Source organism: Peromyscus maniculatus, chromosome 17 (assembly GCF_049852395.1).
Source record: "Peromyscus maniculatus bairdii isolate BWxNUB_F1_BW_parent chromosome 17, HU_Pman_BW_mat_3.1, whole genome shotgun sequence".
In the NCBI taxonomy this organism is placed as follows: domain Eukaryota; kingdom Metazoa; phylum Chordata; class Mammalia; order Rodentia; family Cricetidae; genus Peromyscus; species Peromyscus maniculatus.
Genome location: NC_134868.1, coordinates 41,192,670 through 41,218,666, shown reverse-complemented (window position 1 = coordinate 41,218,666; position 25,997 = coordinate 41,192,670). Strand labels below are relative to the sequence as shown.

Genomic DNA, 25,997 nt, shown 5'->3' with positions numbered 1-25,997 from the left:
TATAATAAATATTATAGTTATGCTGGTAGTGAGCACATTCTTTGACCTTGGAAAGCATTATAGTGAACCCCATTATTAGGAGGAAAGCAAAAGCTACCTGTTAGCCCTTTGCTCCAAAACTCTCTCCAAATTCCATGTTATGAGACTTGGGGGTAGTAATCCCCAGCTAGTTGTAGCCCCCAGTAGTAACCACCAGCTCCAGACTTGAGTCTATGCCTCATCTTCTCCACCTAAGATATACCTTCTCTTACAGGACAGAAACTGGTGTTACAAATTTCAAGCTTTGTCTATTAACTACAGATTCCCAGGGAAGAATGGGGGTTGTGTTGGAACATGAAGAATGACACTTCAGAATTCAGGAGGTCTGGCAAGAATTCTGGTCGCAATCTCTTAATACAAAAGAGCTCAATGATGACAGGCAAATGGTATCAAGGAGCAGCCTATGATTTAGTCACACTTAGAAACCAAGTGCATGGTACAATGAGAACAAAATAACAGAAGGATTAAGGATGCATTTCCCCTGGAGGGCATGGTGTCACAGAGATGGAGACAGGGAGCAAACAAACATTACATTCTCCTAGCTTTGCTCCTTAAAGCATTTTTAAGAAATTTCCCACCTTTTCATGCCCCAGTTTCTTCCTTTAGAAATCAGAATCAGAAAGTCACATGTACCAGCAAGGGCTCCTAATAAAAATACTTCAAAGTCTTTTGCTTGGTTTGCGATGAATCAGTGATATACTGGAGTAGCCTTCATTTCTAAATGACTAAAAATAAATATTCCTTATGATTCTGGTTTTATTATTATTTATTTTGTTTTTCCTTCTTGCTAGGGCCTCCTCGCAGAACATGCCAAGCCTTATCTCAAACTCTTAATGACACTCTATAAGGGATGTGCTAATATGATAACCAAATCCATTTCCAAATAGCTTTCATTATTTTCTGCTGGCAAAAACTGTGCGTCTCTGGAAGCCATTGTGATACGCAGCAGTTAATAGCCTAAGTTTAAAAAACCCAACTTCAGTGTGCCTGAATGGCAAACAAATGCTTGGTTCTCCCAGTGGTCGGTCAACATACATTCACCAGCTGCACGTTCTCTGGTGGTGGGTTTGGATGGTGAGGCCCATTGGCTATGTTTCCCATGTTATTCCGTTCCGATCGAAGGCTCTGCCGAAGCCGATCATGGAGCTTTTGCCGCTGTTTCCTGGACAGGAAAAAAAAAAAAAGGAGTATGTTTGTTCCTAGTACTTAAGTCATTTTTTTCTGCTACAACCGAATCTTTATTTTGCTAACACTAATGAGAAGTTTTGAGGCAGTCAATTGGTGGTGATGAAGGGGGAAGGGAAATATATGTCACTCCATCTCAGAATAAGCAATATCACACGTCCTTAGAAAGCAGGTTTTAATAGTTAGATGGAATTCTTATAGAAATGTAGCTATTGTGCTGAGGGGAAAAACATATGCTGGTATTTGGCTTAATTCTCAATATTCTTGGTATATCTCTGTCTATGTTATACAGATAGCTATTGGTCTTACACGCCTTGAGCTATGGAATTGATAAGGCTGGTTCCATTTATAAATTTTCCGATGGGATTTTTTTTTTTTTTTTGAGACAGGGTTTCTCTGTGTAGCTTTGCGCCTCACTTGGTAGCCCAGGCTGGCCTCGAACTCACAGAGGTCCGCCTGCCTCTGCCTCCTGAGTGCTGGGATTAAAGGCGTGCACCACCACCGCCCGGCTCTGATGGGATTTTTAAAAGACATTAACTTAGCTTTCTATTTGTACATATTACACAGTTACTATGTGTGCTTATCACCCACAGGTAAGTGGGATTCTGGGAATATTTTGGCACAATTGTAACAAGACTCTGCACTCGCAATGCATTTTGCAAAAGAGGTGGTCATATTCCAGTTTGACTATAGAAAGATTCATGGTGCCAGTTCCAGGAAAGCTCATCTTCATCACCCAGTCCTCCCAGCAAGTTTGTGTGGCAAAAATGCATGTGACTTCTGCTCTCTAGTGCAACATTCAGAACAAGACACTCCTATGACTAGTTTTGACCAGAAAATATTATGTCATCAGGCCAAAAAACAAACAAAACTCTATTAATTGAGCGTTACATTTGGACTTCAAGAAATCCTAAGTGGAGAGAAATGTGAAGGGAACTCATGAGTCGGCCAATGTGTATACTAATATGGACACCTGTAGAAGGCCAAGCATAGTGACTACATTGTCTTTATGATTTTCTCTTTAACTTTTTTTCCAAGCAAATTTGGCTTGCTTATTTTTGCACAAAAATTTCTATATACACTGCACATTTGGAGAGCATTTATGTTGGAAACATAATATAAAACATACTCATTTTTACTCTCAACACCCCCCCCCCAAAAAAAAAAACAACAACAACTCTCCCCAAACACCTGTATCTTGAATACTATAAAATGCTTCCTTTATTTCTTACGTTTCTGGGCCCATTGGACTTATCCTTAACCCTTGGCATTTATGTTCTTAGTAGACTGTGCCTCATGTGGAACTCTGATCCTATACAATTCTGTCCCTCCAATCCTTTATCAATTCACAGAGCCCTGGTCACTGAAAAAATCGTTTAGTTTCACACAAACAGGCAAAGGTTCACACAATGTATTCCTCAGTGGGAAACATAAGGATGTAAGTCCCTAGGCTTCTTTTCTCTCCAAGCCTTGGGTCTAGGGCCTGGGACTGCAGAGCCCTGCCTGACTAACCATCTTCTACACCAAGGGGAATAGGGGAATAGGGGAAGGTTTACTTGGTTTTGCAGTAGGCCACCACACACATGATGCCGACCACCAGCAGGGCGATACAGATGCCAGTAATTGTCAACACTCTCTTCTGGTAGAGTTCCTCCGCTTCTGGAAAGGGGTGAGAGCAGATGTCACCAAGGTCATTTATTATCACCAGGACTTAGAACAACTGAACATTTGGCATGCGTCATGACACTACCCATGTCCACAAGATAATGAACACTTGACAATTCTTTACACTTATTTACATATGTCTAAGGGACAACATATTCTATACTGTACTTTGAGCATAAGTAACAAGCTAGCCAGGGCTATTGAAAGTAAAAATGTTGTATTTTATAATTTGTCTAATTTTAAGCTATAATGATATATATATATATCAAGCTAGAAAATTGACATTCATTACAAAAGAATTTATTAAAACTACATCAATGTTATTCTTTTTTATTAAATATTTTACAAAGCATCTCTTGCAAAGACAACGGGAATCAATATTGATAAAAAGAGCTAAGGTGGGCATCAGGGAACACCCCTATTCTTCCTTCCTCTCTTCACCCTCATCCATACCAATCCTCTTTCCACTTCCCTTATATTTTATGTCATCAGTTCATATCCAGTGGTCTTTACAAAGAGACATTTCTATGTTGAATAAAACTGAACTCAAATGTATTTGCAAACATGAACTTGGCTTGTAGTTAGTAAGTTAAGGCAACAGCCCCAAGTACACCATGGGGGAATAGGAAGCTGGGCCAGAGAAAACCCAACTTGATGGGTAGAGTACTCTTGGGCCACAGGAAAGGTTTGCTCTTTGAAGGAAAATGGTTATGACTCTCTTAAGTTAGAGAACCAATGAAGTTAGAGAATGAATTTGAATTAAGAAGCCCATCATTAATACAAGTGATATATACTTTGGACTAGATTGCACATTTCCACATCAAACAACTTGACCATTCTAAGTAAGTGTGGTGTTCTAAAGAGATCTGAACTGAAGGTACCACTCTACTCCAGATTCAGGGAGTCTGTAATTTGTAGAAACTTTTCTAGTTGAGAATTAGTGTCTTTGGAGGATGGCTTGGTTTTATACAAAGGTGAGTCAGGTTGTTAACAAAATTTGTAGACTTACTGGGGGGATGCTGCTTGCTGAGCAGCCAAGCTTCCAATATTCTAATTCCATTTATTGGAAGATCTTGACATGTTCACCCAGCACATGTTATAAATGGTTTGTCTGCCATTAAAATTAATAAGCTGGGCAAGAACTAGAGAACACTGCACAAACAGAATGGCCTTATCTGGGCATCAAGAAGGAATGCACAAAGATTACTGCCATCATATGTTTTTAGCCTTAGAAGCTATACCTTTCTCTTTGTTGAGAGAGGGCAGGCCACAGGAAGTTTTCTTAAAAATGAGTAAGTGAATTTTAATTTCTATCACATTAGTGGATCTTATCATGAACGAAAACATTTCCTACAAGCCAAGTCCATGGTAATCAAGTCCCAGTTAACAGGTCAAGAACATTGTCAAATCAAATTAATAGAGCACTGATTATTAAGAGGAGAACAGAAGTCAGTAGGTAAAGGACTACAACACTGGAGAGATTATACAAAAACAAACAGAAAGGGTTGGAGGTGGAGAGGAAAAACAAACCAAGAGGACAGACAGACTGAAAGGATGACAGAGAGGGAGAAAGTCCAGTATAAAGGAAAAACAAGGTTAAAAGTTAGGGAGCCATCTGGAGTCCCTGGCACAGCATGCCTGATATTAAGGGAGAAAAAAATAAAGAAAGAAATGAAAACCAGACGGAGGAGATGCTGGGGTGAGGGGAGGAAAAGGTGGGTGCAAAGTGGGAAGGGGTGTCCCATACAGCATAACTCCTAACCTAGGCTCGCCATGACATGGAAGCCATCATTAGAAAGCGAAGCAGTTGGTGCATTGCGGTGCCACAGTATGCAGGAGACATACGGTTGGTGTCGTGGAGTTTATGTGTTGGTGCATGTACTGCAGAGGTCTAACAGTGACATGAATTGGGAGGGCTTGTGTGTTAATCACATGTATCTGTTACTCTCAGACAAAGGCAGGGGATTGATTTTTATAAGGTGTTATCCGTGAGCCAATGACCCTGTAGCTTCCCTCCCTGGCATCCTAAATGGTTTTTAGTGTGTATGGCTAAGAAGAATGATCTCATTCCACTGTTCTTCCTTCACAGGGCTCCTGCACATAGCACAAGTTGGTTAAGAAATGGAGCATTAACATTGTCATCGAGGAATAGCAGGTCCCGTTGTATTCTCCTCCTCCTCCTCCTCCTCCTCCTCCTCCTCCTCCTCCTCCTCCTCCTCCTCCTCCTCCTTTTTAATTAGTGAGGCTTGGCATGGGTGCAGCTCAGAGGTAGGACATTTGCCTAGTATATGGGAGATCCTGGGATTGGTTTCACAAATGGCTGATGGGAAGAAGGTGGTTAAAAAAAAAGCCTTTGATTGCAGCTTTTCACAACTCCCTCACACTCTACCCTTTGAAACGGCTAAGAAATGGTTACTGCAAACTTCAAAAAAAAAAAAAATGGGGACATACAGAAGGACTGAAATGAGCATTGGGGGCATCCTGGGGTGCCCACAAAACTCTCAAAGATTCCTGTAACAAGTTCTCTTTCAGTTGTTGACCAGGGAAGAACAGGCTGAGTTGGATCTGTAAACTGCTTGCGTCTAGTCATTGGTCTATTCTTACACTTGCCAGTAAAACAATTATTTCAGAGACTAGAGTGCTTCTAAAGATCTACGGGGCTAAAAAGGAGCCAACTAAAGACAGAGAACACAAATAGGATTAAATCCTGTGTTCACATCAGTACTGACTACAAATTTCTCACCTAAACTTCTTGATTTTTTTTCATGGTTTTTGCTACATTGGGTTATCTCCACAATATGAATGTCGAAGGAAAAAAGTCTTTGACAAACAGCACATTCCTTTAGACTATTGCTCTTCTCATTTTTTTTAATTACTATTTTTTTTTTTCATGATAGTATCCATAGGGCAAGAGCAAATCAGAGCTAGCACTAAAAATCAGCCCAAAGATCTGGCCCGTGTCCATGAGTGGAAATGCTCCAAGTCTCTGGTTTGGCTGTATGGACTGTGGTGAGTTACATCAAGCCCATTTTCATTCTGGATGTGTCCAGGAAAAAAGACAGAGTCATTCTTGCTCTCTTGTTTTTAAATGACCCATAAGGTCAGGTGCTATTTCAGGATATAACGACTGGCCTTACACTCTACGAAGCCTCTGAGATGCGTGGATAACAGCACACTGCCCTTATGAACCATGAGAACAGCTGAGGGGGCAGTCACATAGCATAATTATTTGACTCCACTGTTCAGAAACAGAAATAGTAAACTCTATGGTCAGACCAGAAAGCTCTGCGTGGGAAAATCCTACTTGTCAAAAAGGTAGTTCCGAGGGTTTGGCCTTTGGCTTCTCATAGTAGTGAAATTTCCGGCAGAGGGATCCTTCCTTTGAGGAGAGAAGAACCCTCAAGAGTGATATGTAGACCTTTTTGCATTTCCCAAACTTAGGAGGTTTTTGTTTTTCTTTTTAATGCCAAAAGAACCAATTCATAGAAGTTTGGGCTTTTTTTTTTTTAAAACCTAATAAGATGAATGTTTTCTTCTTAAATTTTTATTTTCTTGGAGGGATGAGAATTAAGCTTTTCTCTCTGTACCTGACAGGGCTGTCATCAATTATGTTTCTGAGTAGATGATGTTTCCAGCCAAAAAGGAACAACAGCCCTGGGAAGCCCTTGCTGCACCATGAGCAGCTGCAAAGAGAGCAGACAATTTGCTAATCGCAACATGGTGCTGTTGACCTAAGACCGAGTTCCAGTCCTTCAGAACTTTCACCAAGAGCCTGCAGATCAGCAAAGGTAGCAGTCTCTGGCTCCTTCCAAAACTGGCCCCTTTACCATATATATATATATATATTTTGTTTTGCTTTTAGGATGAAGGGTCTTGTGGAATATGCCTGCATTTCATCCCTCTTCGGGAGCTTTGTTTGTTTTGATATTTACAGTGTTAAGTTTTTGATATGATGACTCGTCTGGATAATCTTAATCTTAGTGTTTCCGATTTAATTCCATCAGCCCTGGAACATCCACCTAAAATAACATCATCTGTTTTCTATTTACTTGCTTATAAGCAAATGAAGTTGACTAAAGTCATACTTGAGAATATCCAAGAAATCTGAGTGGTTCAGTGGATATAAGACTATGGCAATGTAAGACACTTCTATGGCACAATATTAAATAGATGAATTTTATGTTGTATGTAAAACTCTCATCATGCTATCTTTTATGTGGATATACTTAAAACATTTTTTTTTTCTTCTGGCTCTTGGTTTGATTTCTCCTGTAGCCTATGCACCACTCCAACTGACCCCAGCTTTTAAGTAACAGCATGGTCCAATCAATGGGTCACACTAAGTGGGGTCTGTGCTAAGTTGCAGCAGGAGGGAAGTTTTAATCTCTAAGTGAAGGTAGGCTTGGAAATTTAAAAACTGCTGCATTCCATTCACATTTCCATAAACTAATCATAGATTGAAAGCAGAGAAGCCAATGTTATAGCTGTATGATCCCTTCTAAAGAAAAAGGAAATTAGTTAGGAACTGAAAAGCAAGAGGAGGAAGGGCAAGAAGAGTTCAGCTCAGAGGCTCTACAATTCTGCAGGCTAAAAGGAATGATGATTGGTCCATACCCATAAATTCAATCCCAAGATGCTCTGCCAATGCAGAAAGTTGACAAAAAAAAAAAAAGAAAAAAGAAAGGAAAAAAGTTTCAGAAAAGAGCAATACACCGCACTCCCAAACAAATTACACATGACTATGACAGCTCTCTGTGCGTGCACACTGAACAGGACAGGCGGTGAGTGTAACAGAAGCATGCTCGGGACTGCCCGAGCCCACCAGCGAGGTGCTGAGAAAGCACAGGCTCTTTAGTAACCTTCAGAAGCTTCTACCGAGGGAGGTTAGGAGCTGAATCATGCTTGACTCATCATTTGAGAATAGACGTACTTGTATAACCAGAAAAGGCATTTGCAATAAGTTGATTGGTTTTTAAATGAAGTTCTAAGGAAACTTCTTTCTTTCTTTTCTTTTCTTTTCTTTTCTTTTCTTTCTTTCTTTCTTTCTTTCTTTCTTTCTTTCTTTCTTTCTTTCTTTCTTTCTTTCTTTCTCTCTTTTTTCTCACTAAATGCTTCCAGTGGTAGAGACAGGAGTAGAAGCCAAGAAGACAGTGATTTGGTTTGAAATTTTTATCACATTAGATTTACTTTTCCTTGCTGGTGGGTAGTTACACTTCAGTATTATTTTTTTTAAAGTTGTACCTCCATCACTTAACTCTCCAATTCCTTCACTACATACATTGTCCATTTCATTCAGAGAAAGCAACACAAGCCTTCTATCCAGAAATATGAGAAAGGGAAGTTGGGTTACTAGTCACTGCTTCCAGTATTTCATATCATTTCTGTGTCATACTGGGCAACTCGAAACTTCACCTTTTTAAAGGTGAAAGGAAAAAGGGATTTTTTTTTGAGGGGGGGGGAGTGTGTTATATGAAGATACAGTTTTTGGGATCTTTACCGCTTTTTCAAACTATTAGAGGTCATTAGATCAGCTCTCGACAGTGCTAAGCTCCAGTGGGCACAGGTGCCAAAAGAACTTCAGCATCCTCCAGGAAAGGGGACTAAGCAGGGTGAGCCGATGCCCAGCATTTCTGCAGCTCTGTACAAGGCATGCCCAGGTGAAAATGGGGCAGCAAGGGGAGGGGGAAGAGGCAAAGAGAAAAATAAAATCTCCAGGAAGGATACTTTGCCTTCCTGCAACCAAAGTTGACAGTCAAGTTTCATCAAGGGTGCAGGCCTTCTCTCTTGGTGAGTACAATGTGATGAGGATGAAAGGTGAGTGGGAGAATGGGATTAAAAAGATACAGGGGGGGGGTGGGCAATCCGCCACTATATTTCCCAGCTTGCAGTATGGGCTAGAGGGATGTGGCTTTTACAAAACATCTGTCAGGGCATGGAAAAAGTAGCCCTTGAAGACATGAGATGAGTGGAAGGTTGATCCTGGTTCAGATCCTGTCTCTCCCACTCACCTGTTTAGCAACTTTGGTCAGGTTTGTCTCTTACTGAACAAATTCATGATATGCAGGCTCACTGGTAACTCTATGGAATGAACTATGGTCCCTCACAGCAGAGGGCCCCGTATTCTGGGAAACAGACACATCTAGAAATGTATCATGGGACAAACAGCTCAGTGCATTCATGGTTACTTTGAGGGATTTTACGTAGGAAAACACTGAATGGTCCTAGGTTGTATCAAAAAAAAAAAAAAAAAAAGAAAGAAAGAAAGAAACTAGATGAAGATTTTGTAGCCACTTCAAGGAATAATGCTTTCCAAGTAAAAATACATCTTGAAAATGGGAGGCATGATCTGTAATGACTTCTGTATTGGGTCCATTGTACCCGCCCCCCCCAAGTAATCTGATGTTTCATGAATTAAGAACCAGAAGCCTTAGGGTTAATTCAGTTGTACAAGATATTCATAATAAAATAATCTATTCAAATACAAATGAATTTCTCTTGCCTGTGTGTAATTTGTCAGACTGACATTTTTCTCATTTTCTGTTTCATATAAACTTTGGGGCATCAATGAATGTGAAAAAATTTAGTTTCTAAGGAAATTGATAATAAACTTCCTTCCTTATTTCTTTCACAGGACTATGATCCAATTTTCTTTCTAGAAGCTTCTCTGTTTCTTGCCTTTTCCTCCTATAAGTCACTAAGATTTTAAGGGTTAAAATCAAGACATATCTATAAAAAAAAATCCTTTCCAAAGGATTTCACATGCCTATGTGAATATTTCTAACGATTTGTATTAGTTGCATAGAAAGCTTGGTTAAGTCTTCAATAAAATTAGTAGCATGCCCATGCATACATATTACTGCATTTACAGTTTTATAGGTAAGCCTGTGAGCCTAACTATAATTTCATTTCAAGGGAAGTCATTCATATCAGGCAGCTCCAATTTTAAATAATTCAATGGGAAATTGGTACTTAAAATGGGAATCTCTTTTGGCTGTGAGCCCTAACAAGGAAACAAGCGGAGGATGCATGCATCAGTCACTCTAGACACAGAACGAAGATGCTCTCATTTATTTTTACTATTGGTGGCTCCATCTCTTTCACTTGACATCCAACAAAAGAAGCAGACGATGCAAACTTTCCATTATGTAAAGAAATTCTTTCTATCTGTTTTATTTAATCTAATGCTGGTGTTAGCTCCTTATGTAGCACATGGTTCTATTGAACTTCTGGCTAGCCACTACATTCTTCAAATTCAATTAATAATTCACAAACACAAAGGTTACTGTAAACAATTGAGTTTCCTTTTCTACATGTGATTTCCTGCCAGGACCATGGCAATATAAAAAATTAATTTAAATCTAAGAGTCTCCAGAAACTATTAAATATTGACTCACTAATCCTTTGTGTTAGGATTTTATAATTACTTGACGAAAACTGATTAACCTGGAGGTTAATTTAAATTTTCAACTGCACTGGAGAGAAGAACAATAAAATAACTTTCTTTCATCAAAATTATATAGCCATTGCAATTATGGTTTCTGTTCAAATTTCATGGCATTCCAGATGTTACTTTTAACATCTTTGAAATTGTTTATGTAAATAATCTCAAAGACATGCAGTCTTGATTTTCTGTATATATGGACTTTTTCTATGGAGTTCTACTATTGCCAGTTCTAAATGGGATGAATTTAGTGTCTTGACTTTAATTTCAGACTTACCTTTACAACTGTAGATGCTTTTTTTTCACAGTCTGCCTTGTTACTGAGCCCTTTGAAATGTAATAGACTTTTGCCTTATTCCCCAGTTTTCATGTGAAGAGCACACACACGTACACACACACACACACACACACACACACACACACACACACAAAGCAAATTTCACACTCATTTGAAATTTATGACGATTCTGTCATAAGTGGAGTGCTCTTTATTCTCCTGTTAGCAAGATACATGTTATACATGTTTGATAAGTACATTATCTTACCAGGTTCTTGAAAACACTTAGAAATCAATGACATAATGTATGTGATAATAGCCTATGACTCAAAAGTCCTTTTAAGCCTGAGAAGTATACTCATTTTGAGAATGTGCCTCAAGTTCTAACTGTTCACTTCAAAATAATCTATAATGTGAGCTGTTCTATATTTAGTTCCTGTGGTTCGCCACCTTCTCCAGGACATACTTGTCCTATGCTGCCTCTAGGTACTAGAGCTGTGAATGAATTTTCTCTTTTCTCCACAAAGTCTACACATTGAGTATAGGTTCCCTACATACATGCCACCACATGATAGTGATCACAGTATCACAATCTTATTAACTAGGAATTGTAGGGTAATAGGTCAGATTTAAGGCTGACTAAAGTGGGTGATATTTTCTTAGGAAATCCTATGTTATATTTCAGGACAAATGGCTGCCATAAACTGTACTCCTTTCTTTCATAATTTAAATCAGCATTTATAGATCAGTCAATAGGATATGATGATCAAAATGTCTTCATTTAATCTTAATAATATAAGTTACATGTTAAACACTTTGAAGAATTGTATATTCTCTTTGGAATGTTATTCTTCAACTGAGAATATGATTTGGTAATCTTTGTTTGAGGCAGGAGACTATCTTCTCTTTAAAGACTGTGTTGTATTCTCCAAGACAGTGTGTCTATAAACAATTACATTTTCAAGTGATGGGAATATCCTCTAGATTTTCTTGTAGCATTCATGGTTACTGAACACGAAGTAACAAAACTTATTCCCCTGTCTTCCTATCTTCTCTCAGAGTTACAAACTGAAAATGAACTCTGGGCAAGATGATTCTGGAAAAATGGTATCTCATTGGAAACGCTTGCTCCTCCAGACATGTGGGATCAATAACGCAGCCATTACATACTGGCCTTGTCACTGAGCTTCCTATCAATCCTTGTTAAATCAAGTTAAACATGAATGCCAATTTCCTGCATGCTTTCCAAAAGTGTCACTGAATGCTTACTAAAAATTTTATTTAAGGAGCCTCATTCTAGACTTCAGACAGAGTGGCGATTTTTAAATAATGTCAAGTAAAAGAGCGAATGGTTAAAAAGTGAATGAGAATGTATTTGTTGGTTACCAATGGCAGAGTTATTTTTCTGAGAAATATTAGAATTTTTAATGCTTTATCTAGTGAGCCAACCTTCTCCTCAATGTACAACACATCTCTCCCTAGCTGTCTGACGCCTTGCATATGAACAGCTTATCTCTTTTCATTAAATTCTAAAAAATAGATTTATGTCTATATGATCATGTGGGCTTGCTAAATCTATGCCATTTGAATACAAACAAACAATTCAAAAAGTGCCTGCACTGCATTACATAAAATTCTATTTTCCCTTCTATTTTTACTTTCTATCCTATCGACTTAAAAAAAAAACCTATAGCTATGGAGAGAAAATTCATGTTGTTTGTTTTGGAGAGAAAAAATCATGTTGTTTGTTTTGGAGAGAAAATTCATGTTGTTTGTTTGTTTGTACAAACAATTCAAAAAGTGTCTCGACTGCCTTAAATATAATTCTATTTTCTCTTCTATTTTTCCTTTCTATCCTATCTACTTAAAAAAAACTATAGCTATGGAGAGTCTTATAAATGCTATTATTTAAATATTGTTAATACAATGAATATATTTCAAAATTTAACAATGCCAACTTGCAAGTTTCTACAAGAGAAAATTATAGCTTATGGCACAATCTTTGATAACACAGTCTACGCAAGTACATAAATATTATCTCACTAAATATATGGCTATTATTCTGACAACATCTATGACTTAATTTTTTTTTTTTTGAAACAAGGTCCCACTGTGTAGCTCTGGCTGGCCTCTAATTCACAGAGATTGAACTGCCTCTGCTTTCTAAACACTGACACCTGTGACTATTAACAGAACTTTATTCTTCTTATGAATCAGAACCAAGGGCAAATCTCTGACTCTTTGTACACCTAAATGTCCAGCTTGTATGATTATTTTTAATGTTTTAAGAATTTAAACTGTAGTGAACTATGTAAAATATATTTGATGATTACTAATTGATAAGGATGATAAAAGCAGCCTGGTGCTGACATTTGTAGATAAAGATTTAATGGCACACAGGCTGGCTCATTGGTTTATTCATTGTCTATGACTGTCTTAAAGCTACAAGGGTTGGGGGGGGGGTTGTAAGTTGTGACACTGTCACCTCAAACCTTAAAATACTTGCTATCTGAACCTTCATAGGAAAACCGTACCAATACATGACCTAAATGGTTAAGAGGATATAAGCAAATATGATGTTCTGAAGGTTTTAGAGCTCAAGAGATACCATCTCAGTTCACAGGAGATGGACAGACATCTAGTTTAGTTATCCAGGCGATTATCTACAATGTGGAGTAAGTAGTTTAGAAATGATGTTTAAAACATCATGACCTCACACCCATCCACTAAACCGGCCAGCTCTGCATTAAACATTTACATATTTATTCTAGATTTGAGTTATTATATTTGGAAATAATAGTTTTCAAATTAATAATAGCTACTTTCTAAGATTACCCTTTAAGACAACATAAATATTCATATGAAGAAAAATTGGGATAAAGGTGATTATCTAATCTCATTCTGAATTACTTATTTCCCAAGAAACATACATATAAGCCTGGATATTTTCTTGGCTGGGAAATACTTGTTTTTATTTTTTTCTACCTAGTAGTGTTTTGTTTGTCTTTATGCCTGCATGTGAACTTTGGTTAATGAAGCAAAACATCTGAACTCTTTTTGTGATGTTTCTTTGTTATGAATAACACACTCTGAGCAAAATTAACTTACCATTATTTCAAGTGTATGTCGGTTACAACCTAACAATGGCCTTTGCAGGATGTGGACGTTGGATACAGAAGATGGACTGCTCGGTGGAATGATTTTATTTTATCAATACAAGTGCGAGTTTGAAATGTCTTTATTATTATTTCACTCCTTGATGTTCACTATCAATCTGCGTCACATTATGCATTAATTTCAGAAACATCTGGAGCCTCACACACCTATTAGTAGCTCAGAGCCGACTAGTCACAGAGGAAGTAACACAATGGCTTTGTTAATGTTCTCATGCGACAGGCAGAGGCAGTCAATATTAGACCTGGTAGAACACGCTAGCTCTAGGTGACTCTGAGGGGAGATGTAGCAACAAAGAAAGCAGCACCGACTGAGCATGCTCCTATTCAGGCAGAGACAGAAAGGGAGTGGACGTACTGTAGAAGCTGGCCATTACGTAGTTTTGGCAACGATCACCAGTAAACTCATTTGGGCACCTGAGAGAAGAAACAAAAAAAACAATGGTAGAAAAAAAACAGAGAAAAAGAGAAGAAGTGAATATATGCTAGAGAAGCTCCTTGAGTGTCATTGACTGAACTTGGTGAGTTCACCCTCAGGAACTGAGTCCTTGTTCTGATCATGGCTTTCATACTCTGGCATCTCCCCAGTGCTTAAAAATTTGGATACAAAAAAAATTTAGTTTACAGCCTTATATGACAGTGAGGTTCCAGGAGTTCTAGGTGATTGCTTTCTTTCCAAAGCAGTCACAAGACAGACGTCATATTTTAGTCATCTAGTCAAAGAAGCAGATAGAAAATAATTTGGAGTTGGTTCACTGCCGACTCCCAGAATCACAGGCCAATGTGACCGGCCATTCTTTCCCATTGTAACTCTGGGACCTAAGTGAATTACAGGTAACTGAGATCACAGCAGATGGGTTTATGCCCTGAGTGGAGACACCATAATGAGAACAACAGGAATCTGTTACAACTGAGCCATAAAAGCACCAAGTGGATGCGATTGTCGCTGTAGATTGGTGGAGAAAGCAGGTTTCAGATTATTTGAACATACTTTCTTGGGTTTGGACTTTCATGGGCACATTCTCAGTACATCTTGCTCCAGTGAATCCAGGTTGGCACCTAGAGGGTAAAAATGTGATAAGCAATCGAACGCTCAAGACACTGAATTTTCAGCCTGGTAACCTTCCTCCCATGGAATATGGAGTCCTAAAAATGACCCGATGTGGGACAACACAAAAAAGAAAAGACACAATGCTGATAAAGCCAGTCCCACCAAATTGTGGCGTACTGATTTTGTCCTTTGCTTCAGTCACCAGACGGCTAGTTACTGAAATGTAACCTCGCCGCCCTGTTCAGCTCGCAGCCTTTCATCCTACATCGCCCTGAGTGCTGATCTCACCGTGTAAAAACACTGGGGTTGACATGAGCCTCTGTGACTCCACTTACTTCTTTTGTTATTAAGAGACCCTGAGCCTTTTGTTTTATTGTGCATGCCCTGAGATTTCTACTCATTTCATAGCTGTTTTCTAACTGTAAGATGAAACATTTATACAAAATAAGTCAAATACTGTTATTCTCCAGTGCTCAGTGATGAGAGAATGACAATCCCTACTTCCCCTCCCCTGAGATATTACAAATTCAGTCTTATTTTTTAATATTATTGAAAGAAAACAGAGTAGAATTTTATTGATACAATTTCATTCATCCAATTACCTCCAATAAAAGAAAAATACATTCCTGAAATTAAAAGTTATTCCTATACAGAAACACATAGGACATGCCACTTTTACATGTATGGCTGAATATTCTGAACTAATGGAAAAAGTTGAATTTTATTTGTTCGATTCAGTTTATTTGTCAAAAATGCAAGACTCTTGATATAACTTTGTTCTTAAGATCAAACAACAGGGCCATGCTTAGACATGCAACCCTTTACTGTTCCATGTTGCCTTAATCTGGTATCTAAAGCACTTTAGAATGGCTTTGATTTACCCAGTATCATGACCTAATACCCAGGTATTGAAGAGTCCTAGAAGGCAAATATCCTTAGAGGTGAACATTTGTAATTGAATGCTCAGCACACACATCCATATAGCTCATCATAGCTGTCACAAACTGCGCTCATCTAACATAATTTGCTCTGCTAGTACAGACTTAGTGATTTTTATACAAGTCTCTAGAGTAAGTAAGACTGAACACTATCATTTTTGGTATTAAATGTGTTATTAAATCTACTAGTACTACTAACATAAGAGTGATCTCTTTAACTTTCAGGCTAAACTCAATAGGAATAAGAAATGCTATCAAGTAGTTTGGTACATGAAATCTCCTATTGCATGAAGGCACAAAAAATACTTGCAGTACCAGAATTCTTATCACATGACTACTTGTACAACATAATTAATATCAATAAGAATAACACCAATAAGGCCAGAGAGATGGATCAGCAGTTAAGAGTACATGCTGTTCATGCATAGGACCCAATTTTAGTTCCCAGCTTTCACTTCAAACAGTTTAACAACTACCTGTAGATCCAGCTCCAGAGAATCTGATGCCCTCTTCTGGCCTCCATGGGCAACTGCACTCATGTGTACATACTCTCCACCACACATATACATAAGTATAAAATAAATCTTTAATCCCAGCACTCGGGAGGCAGAGCCAGGCAGATCTCTGTGAGTTCGAGGCCAGCCTCGTCTACAGAGCAAGATCCAGGACAGGCACCAAAACTACACAGAGAAACCCTGTCTCAAAAAGCTAACAAGTATCAATAAATATATATAATATATCAAGATGGTCCCATTGAAGTCTTCAAAATACTTGGATAAAATGATTATTTTTACTGATAATCTTTTGTTGGAGGAATTTGAGAAAGCTCTATCTAGAACAATATATAAGAACTGACCTATAAAGTAGGGGATATTTCTATAAGAATGTCATCTTATATGCTTCAATATGAATGCCTAGATAGATATTTTTTTTTAAAGAAAAATGCTCCCTGTAGCTTATTTGACCAAATCACTTCTGAAGAAAATACATAATCTTATAAGACATGCTATACTTGATTCTAGAATTACAGATACATTCCACAGTGACCATTTCATTCAACCCGTTTGCTTTCTTAATAAAAATTAAAATTCTCATATTGAACACACCATTTGTTCATTATAATTAATATGCCCAATATGAATTCTGTGTGTGTGTGAGAGTGTATGTGTGTGAGAGAGAAAGAGAGAGACAGAGACAGAGAAAGACACACACACACACACACACACACACACACACACACACACAAACACACAGAGACAGACAGACAGACAGACAGACGGGGGTTGGAGAAGAAAGATCCATCTAATGTAGGAACTGATCTTACTGCTCATATTTAAAGATTATAACATGAAAAAATACCTAAGGAATCAAGAGTTTCTTAAGAGAAAGAGGGCATTTATTAGGAAATTATTATTTAGACATCTTAAATGCCAGGCCTGTGAATAAAAGGCATGTATCTACTATACAAATGGGATAAAAAACAATCTTCCCTACCCATTTTCTAATTACTATGAATTTTGTGTGCATCCTGGGAGACTATCCTTGTTGAATGCTGTGTTATCTCTGTTATGTGGTCATACAGACTATTTGGTCCAGTAACATATAACATAATGACCTTTATTCTTTCTAGATACAGCTATTCTTAATGGAGTGAAAATTCAGTTTTTCTCTATCTATGCATCCCTCTTCCAATTTAACATCGACTGACTCTACCTCTTCCTTCTATAAAGGACTCCTTCCCTGGTTCTTTTATTGTGCCTTGGCCCATGGCTGGTTCAGACCTCTTTAACTGTGTCTACTGCGTTGTGATGGATGTGAATGGTGGTTATCTCAAATCACTCTGTATCTCTACTGCCTGACTCAGAGCCTGAATGTGTATAATTCTAACTGCAGCTTTTGATAAAGAACTGCACACCAAAAACTTCTACAAGTAAACTGATTTGTCAAAACCAGTTAATCTTAACATCTACTTTTTATCTTTATAGTTTACAAGAGAATTCCCTCTGTGGAATTACCAGTACCTGGGGATTTCCTTCCGCATGTAAAAACCTTTAACACTGTGCCTGCCATGTTAAAGAGAAAGGGCTACGATTATTTAAAAGAAAATTTATTACCTAATTAAATTTTGATATTTAAACACCTTTTTGCCTAGGATTCAATAAAGCAGAACTGTGTTCTAACCAACATTCTTGTCTAACAGCAGTAACAAAAATACTAGAATTTTTCAAAATTACATTAGCCTTAAAATGGCATATAATATTATGTGTTTTTTAACTTTACAGAGTGACTGATGAAAAATCATTTCACTTTTAAGTCTATGTTAAGATAAATCCTAAACTAAGGAATGTTCAAAGTTGTTTTAGCCCAGAGTCCAGGCTTTTCCTTACATGTGAGGTCCAAGGCTTTACATTGGCTATAAGGGACATGACTTTCCTTTCAGCCAATAAGCAATCCCTAACAATTGATTATAATTTTTCAAACCAGGAGTATTGGCAATTATAACTCACTCATTTAATTAAACTAACATAGATGAATCCTTATTTAAAGATCATTTTAATAACAACAATACTTTATAAATGGCCTGCCACATTTACTAATAATGATTCAATCATAGATGTATGTGTTTTGAGAGTCAGTTTATGGATACTCTAGACATATTCAAAGATATTTACAAGTTCCCAAGGAAGATCTGGTTCTATAGGGTTGGCCGATTTTATAAACGACTTATCAATTACAGTCAACTTGTAAACTGTCTTGAGACATCTTCCTTCCTTTGTTTCCAGTTTTCATCTTTGTCCCCTGAGAACACTAACAGGAAGAAAGCCGACAGCCAATGTGCTCCCTCTTTAGTCCTCAATCCACGCTAAAATGTTTGGCCAGTTTTTAAAAATGCCCTGCTAGAAAGAATATCATATCTTCCTGTTCTTCTTCAGTACAGACCGTGGCATTTCCTTGACACTGTAAAACACCTGGATTTACCTACTTGGTGCTGATATTTACAAATATCAAGTCATGGAAATGTCAACAAACTCATTCTGGGGAACACTGGCTAATTCTTGCTCGATATCAAAACCTCCTGCTGTCACTCTGGAAACCTGAGTTGCCCATGGATTCAGCTTTCAGACTGTTTGGCCGATTTTCTACCGTATCACATTGCAAACACAGACTTTTCTCACCCCATAGCTGGCTTGGTATTCTGGCCAGAGCTCGCCTAACTCACTGGCTGAGTATCTGCATTGTAGATTATTTTTTCCCAAATGTATTGTTACTATTAGTCTGCATTTTTCCAAGATGAATCTTATTCTGTTATCAGCCTTTATGTGAAATTGCTTGAGGCTTATATATGGTTTTCTAATTTGTGTTTTAGTGTTCTTTGTAATGTCATCTGCAAAAGCCATTCACTTCCTCAAGAGAATGCCCTCCTTAACATCATTGAAGAAAACACTAAATAGAAAATGTTCCAACGATGTTTCTTTCAGATCTAGCGTATACCTTCCATCACTGCTCAGCTAGTATGGGTCTTTCCCTTCTTTTATTATGACCCTGGGACTAGCTTCCAATCCATGAGATAACAGAGTACATATAGTGGCCTCATAGGGTTCATGAGTAAATACCAAGGAAAACACACACACACACACACACAAACTCTCAAACGTTGTCTTTCCCTACTAACAGTGGGTGTGGAAGTGCTTAGAAACATATCCCTCCTTGACTGAACCTTTGGCCTTACCTAAGGCTCTGTTTGTACAGCTTCTAGGGAAATGCTCACACGGAGACTAAAACCCTCACCAATGTTTATCCAGCATGAATGCATCCTTAAGTCAAAACAAACAACTTCAATAGACATGCAACCAATGCAGCCTATACCTTACTATACTATACTGACACATGATATACTAGCTACTCATCTGTGGTCTGTCTTTGTCTCAGGGGGATACTCTTACTTCAGAATAGAGACCCTGAGGCACTTTCTCATTCTCTCTGTGCTAACAGACCCATTTTATAATTAGGCATCTAAATGGTTTCTTTTAAATTATTCCATACAAATATTTTTAAAACAGTACATTTTATTCAACATAGACTATGTCTTCATATTTTCTGTCCCTTCTACAAGGCCTTTGTCTTTCATTCCTTAAGGTCCTCACCAAACATACCCTTAGCTCCTTAAATGTCTTCATGGCACTCAGTACATCAATAATTGATTATTAAATCGATTGCTTGAAACATGGGTATTATTTTCAATGGCCTTTGTCTCCTAAAGGAAGCGGTTCAGCCTTGGATGCTCAGCATGAACCCATGCCTGCCTCGTGGGAACTCAAAACACACATGGTTGCTAGCTGATGCAAGCAAGATAAAGGAAGTGAGCTATGTGGAGGGGTTAGACAATGTTCCAGTTCCAGACAGACCTGCACCTAAACTCATTCCTGCAAGACTTTCTCCAGTCTACTCTAGGAAGTCCATGTCTGAATACATTCACAAATACTAAGAGTGGTAGGGTTCTATGTACAAAAGAAACTGAAGACATGGTTGTCTGAAGAGCTCACAGTGTCTAGATTCCTATGAGTCCCATCAATTTCTCTCAGAAACGCTTTCTGTGTCTGATCAATGTAATGGCACTCAAGAACACAGAAGTTCCCTATGAAAAAGCTCTTCTGTGGCTGGAATCAGAGGAGCATTTATAGTGCTCTTATGACCCAAATGAATTCTAATCATCCTTGTTTACATTAACCCATTTGCTTATAAATAGTATAGACAGACATCATCTCTACTGTTATGACTCTGATAGTATTTTGTACAAATTTAGCCTTAGGTAGTATATGAGACTTTTTCTTTGAATCTTACTTAGTCCCTGGATTTCCCTAATGTATGCAGCTAAACATATCCCTGTGTTCATGGTGTTATTCTCCTGGTTCCCAAAATTACCCTGGCTCCTTAACTAGCTATCCCAATGCCCAAAGTTCCCTCCTGTCCAGCCTTTAGACCACACAACTGTCTGCACTACCTAACAGTTTTTATGTTATTTCACTTTCTGGAATGGAGGTGATCTTCTGGGTAGGCATGTCACACCACGTTGGCTCTCATATTCAGATCCTAACTTTTAGTATTTGTGTGTACATATATAAGGAGGCATAAGGATGGGTATAGGCTATAAAAAAACTAGCTAGGAGAACATGGGAACAAGAGATGATACTAAAGAAGAAAGTATGCTCCTGGAATGGGAAAACAGAATATAGTGGAGGAGGAAAGAGGAATGATGGAAATAAATTGTTTGAAAAATGCCATAATGAAATAATATTTTTGTATGGTGATAAAGATAAATAAAGGAAAGGAAAGATTACTACATCTTCAAGGGAAGCCTAGTAAACTAGAAGGACTCTGTAATTGAGAGCTATGTTTATAAAGGCTCCTCTGTTTCTAGTTCTTTCTTTCCCTTTAAATTTTAATTACCTTAAAGTTAGCACTGTGCTATTTGGAACACGTTCACTGGCATCGTTTAGTTACTTAGCTATTTCATTTCCTCACATATGTGAGCTTCTAGGGACCAAAGACTATGCCTTATGTTTTATCAATGTTTGCAAAAGGGTCTAGCATACAGCTGTTCAACAAGCAAATATTAACATTTCCTTTACTGAATTTAAGTTATAGTAGCCTGTTATTGTGACTTTATCTTCAATAGTCTTATTTATATAATGATGTACCTTTTAACAATACATCATGTAGCATGATCTACATAGTGTATAAGCATTGATTATCAAAAAAAATCACATGACATAGTATTTGAAGGAAACTCTACCTTTTAAGTTTAGATTGGTTTCTGAGTTTTTTTTTTTTTTTTTTTTTTTTTTTGGTTTTTCGAGACAGGGTTTCTCTGTGTAGCTTTGCGCCTTTTCTGGTGCTCACTTGGTAGCCCAGGCTGGCCTCGAACTCACAGAGATCCGCCTGCCTCCGCCTCCCGAGTGCTGGGATTAAAGGCGTGCGCCACCAACGCCCGGCTGGTTTCTGAGTTTTAATTTTGATTTTTTTAAATAAAGAAACTTGTGATCAAAGATATTATTATTGGTGATCAAATATATAAATAAACCATCCTTTGAAAAGTTACAAAGCTAGCTGGTGGCTTCATAAAAGCCATATAAACACTTTTAAATAAGAAGAAAAATTGGGTTTTAAATAAGATAACATTTTTTTCAATGTCTACAGAGAGAATAGTACTATTTACTTTTTATTATTAGAGGAGAAAAAAAAAGTCCTGCTGGAGTTAAAAGTACTTTAGCAGAAATGCACTCATTTAATTGTTCTGATTCTCTGGGAAAAATTTTTGGAAAACATAGTAATTCTATGTTATAAATGAAGATATTGTCCAGAGGGTTGAAATTGGAAGGACACAAGACTGCTTACCAAAACTGGTGGTTAAAAATCCAAATCCCTCACTGTAAACCTATATCTGTCCACTGGGCAATATATTACATTTATAAGCACTGTCTGTTGCAAAAATAATTTTTAGATTAAAAAACATCCCATTCACATCTTCCAAAACAGTTCTCAACTGAACTGCTCAGAGCAGCAGACATAAGGGAAGGGGAAAAAAGAATCTGGACAATTTCATGTTCAAAGGATCTTGTTGCTTTGAACCATATGATGTCAGAGCATCAGAGGACAGAAACTGGAATGGTTCCTTCCCCTCTTCATATAATCTGGAATAGTAACTAATTCCTACTCTTGGATAAATTTTAAATTACTGTGGAGAGAAGAGTAATATGAAAGATGAGAACCAGTGCTCAAATCCCCATTTAGTCCCCGTGGGCAAGTCCAAGGAACCATCAAAACTCTCCTCTGAGAACTATTTAACTGCATTATGGCTAATCCATTTGGAACACCTTGTTCTAAGCAGAGGGGCAAAAGAGATTGGCTGTAAAATCCAGCTCAACTCCCAAGAAGACAGCAGTGGTATAGGTGACCAGAGAGACACCCTGGAGACTTCCAGGCTTGTGCTGTTTCAGAGTCATGTCTTTGGTGGAAGATAAAGTTGACTGTGAATAACACGGCTCGCACTTCAACGGTGTTTTTGCTCTAGGCAGATGGACCATATGGAAACTATGAACTAGCTTCATAGACAGGACGTCGATGAGCCGATGAAACATTTTTATGCTTTCTATTTCTATTCATGTGCTTTAGTGAATCATATATCATCACAGGACATGGCATATTATGTGACTGTGTTTAAATTCTGAGTTGTTATTCATTTTCTTGTTTATGGATGTTTTTAACAGAAGATGGTTTTCTCGATCAGAGAAAGTTTTTCACTTAACAAAGCTGGGTCTAGTTTGTATGCCAGATGTACTCCAGTTCTTAATTGAAGGCACTGAATTACTTAGATGCATCAATCAAGTTACACTCTAAAAACGAGTGAGGCCTAAAACTAGAGATTTTCTTTCTAAAGGGAGGGTAATAATAAAAATCTTTTAAGAAACATTCAAGCTAAAACAAAATTGAAGGAAGGAAAGGAAAATAAAAGGAAAGGTACTTTTCTAAGAACTGGAAGACAAGCCTGATTCACCAGATAGTTGTTCTCGGTTTGCTAATTCGATAATTACTAGAGATGTAACAAACTTTTCACTTCAAGAGTCACAAAAATAAACAAAAACAAGGAAGTACTTTTTTTTTCCTGGATAGTACTTAAAAATTAAAGAGAAACTGTGTGGGTGAAGAAAACTCACAGCTGTTGGCATGGTACCAAAATGGAACAGATGAACAGCACTCATGTGGTTGCGTGTTTTGTGTAGGATGTGGGAGGGCTGCAGAACAGGCGAAATTAATATGTGGAAAATAACTGCACTGGTTCCTTAGAGGTACTCAGAAACTATCGTATGTACTAATGCAGCTTGTAAATCTTTACGAAGGCTATGATAAAGAATGATCACATTTCATCATTGTGATTTAAACATAGTGATCTTAGATGCTTTTCTAGAGAGGTAAAAAATGAAAAAACATAGATAATGGGGGGGGAGAATTGTTCAAAAAGGGGAAAATTTCAGGAAATAAAATTTAAATGTTTTCTTTCAAGGAGATCTATTAAAACACAATGATATTTTATGCCTAAGAACAGAGGAAAATCACAAGGTTTCCCAGTATAATAAATGAACTTCACATCTTACAGGCTGTAATTCTTTACATCTGGTATTTTACATGTGATAAAAGAAGGTCTTATAGGAGGCTATAAAATATACTCATCCCATTTGCCATGATAAATATGGGGGAGTGGTTGTATCTTGTGCTTTTTTTTTTATAGCAATTCAGCAGAACTGAAGGCTAAAACTGAAAACTGGCTGCACAAGTAAACACAACTGAATAATTTTTATAATTAAAACTAATCTTAACTATAAGAGTAACTTAAATAATTTAGTGTGGTGTCATATGCATATGAAATGATTTGGTTTTCTTTATATTTGACTACTTTATCTTGCTTTAAAAACTTAATGAGACTCTTCCATAAAACCTCTACCAGCTGAGGAACTGAGCTTAGAAGTCTACGCTTCGCTCTAAGGTATAATGATTTGCTTCTGTGAATGGTCTCCACTGATAAAACCAACTACACATCCTCCACAAGGTGTGCTCTTTTGGCACCACTACCACTCAAGGAGCCTTTTGTCTTGTATTTTTTAAAAGAGGGTCTCACATTTCCCAGGCTGCCTTGGAGCTCACTATAAAGCTTAGGAAGAAGAATGCCCTGAAGTTCTGATCCTCCCTGTTTGCTCCCTTGTGCTGGGAAAGGCATGTGCTGCCAACCTCCACATCCAGTTTACATGCAACTGGGGGCTTTGTGCATGCTAGGAAGGCATTCTCTCAACTGTGCTAGAGCCCCAGCATAAGATCTTTTATCCATGTCAAATTATGAGTCCATATAACCAATATAGAACAAATATTAACAGAGTTAAAATGAATGACAAAATAAACACATGCATTTTAATCAACCTATTGACATTTTACTATAAAGTTTAAATATTTGTTGTATGCCCCCCCAAAACAAACCCATGCTGTTTTATGTTGCTGGTGAGAGAATATAAATTTGATACTTCTTTTTGTTGTTCGATTTTTTGGTTTTTATTTTTCAAGACAGGGTTTCTTTGACTAGTCCAGGCTGTCCTGGAATTTTCTCTGTTGACCAGGCTGGCCTTGAACTCAGAGCCACGTGCCTCTGCCTCCAGAGTGCTGGGATTCAAGGTGTGTGCCACCATTGCCCAGCTTAATGTGATACTTTCTTAACTGTGCTCTGGGTCATTGGAAGGAAAAGGACAATCTAGACATGTCTATAAGTAGCACAGACCAAACACAGACCAAATCTTACTTTTTTTTTTTTATGACAATGGTGCTTCAACACACCAAATGCATTTCTGAACGTATGCACCTTGTTTGTCTTTAATAATGAGAAATAGCAACTTAGAGAGTTTTGAGAAATAATTATGGGGCAATAACATCATCGTGAAATTCTGCCTCCTGCTTCCTGTATTTGACCTGTTCACTTTGCAGGTGAGCACTGGGATAAGAAACAAATGTTACCTCACAGCTCAAGTTATACATGAGTAAAGGAGTACGGATCCAATGTTACAGCCTTCTACAATATGTGCACATTTCTTTCAGCAATTATTAATGAAAACCATGAGGAAAGCAACATTAGACATATAAAAATATAAAAAAAAACCCAAAACAAAACAAAAACCCAACAACAACTGGAGATCAACAATACCCACAAACACGGAAAAGAATAAAACCAGTTCTGGACATGACAGAGAAGATGGCAGATGGTGTAAATTTTCCACCACCCTCCACAAATAAATTGGCATTATTCAAACAGGATGCAACCAAGTGGGGAAAAGAAGCAATGGAGCAAATCACAACACAGAATCATCTGGAATAAGCAGTTATGGAGATAAGCCACATAGAGGAATTCATCTCTTACTTGCACAAGTATCTCGAAGGGTTTGACAGGTCTTTCACCATGAAGCACTCGCCACCATTCACACAAAAAGTTTTCTCCTTCTCTGCACACTTTACAAGATGGCTGGTCCCCGTTGTGGATGTAGACGTGGCTGGATAGGGGGAAACAAAAAGAAGGGGAAAGTTTGACACTTTGTTCTGTAAAGAGAACCGCCATTGTGATGAAATAAAATTCCATATCTAGCAAGGCTCAAATGTGATGGTATCAGATCCCAACAACAACAGGAATTTCTAA

The 25,997-nt window shown here is 37.8% G+C and overlaps 1 protein-coding gene across 19 annotated transcripts in view; it reads right to left on the bottom strand.

Moving 5' to 3' along the window:
• The window catches only part of Nrg1 (neuregulin 1), a 200,576-nt gene that overhangs the window by 7,410 nt on the left and 167,169 nt on the right, over nt 1-25,997 (bottom strand). For 5 of the 19 annotated variants that reach the window (XM_042262915.2, XM_006973940.4, XM_006973938.4 and 2 more), the window contains 5 exons: nt 25,725-25,854; nt 14,139-14,197; nt 7,504-7,527; nt 2,781-2,883; nt 1,075-1,201 (listed from right to left, as the gene is read on the bottom strand). In XM_042262915.2, the coding sequence (XP_042118849.1) occupies nt 1,075-1,201; nt 2,781-2,883; nt 7,504-7,527; nt 14,139-14,197; nt 25,725-25,854 (443 nt within the window). Of the gene's footprint in view, nt 1-1,074; nt 1,202-2,780; nt 2,884-7,503; nt 7,528-9,497; nt 9,584-14,138; nt 14,198-14,771; nt 14,840-25,724; nt 25,855-25,997 lie in introns of those variants that run through there. The other 14 variants (XM_015992777.3, XM_042262917.2, XM_006973941.4 and 11 more) reach the window with 7 other exon arrangements.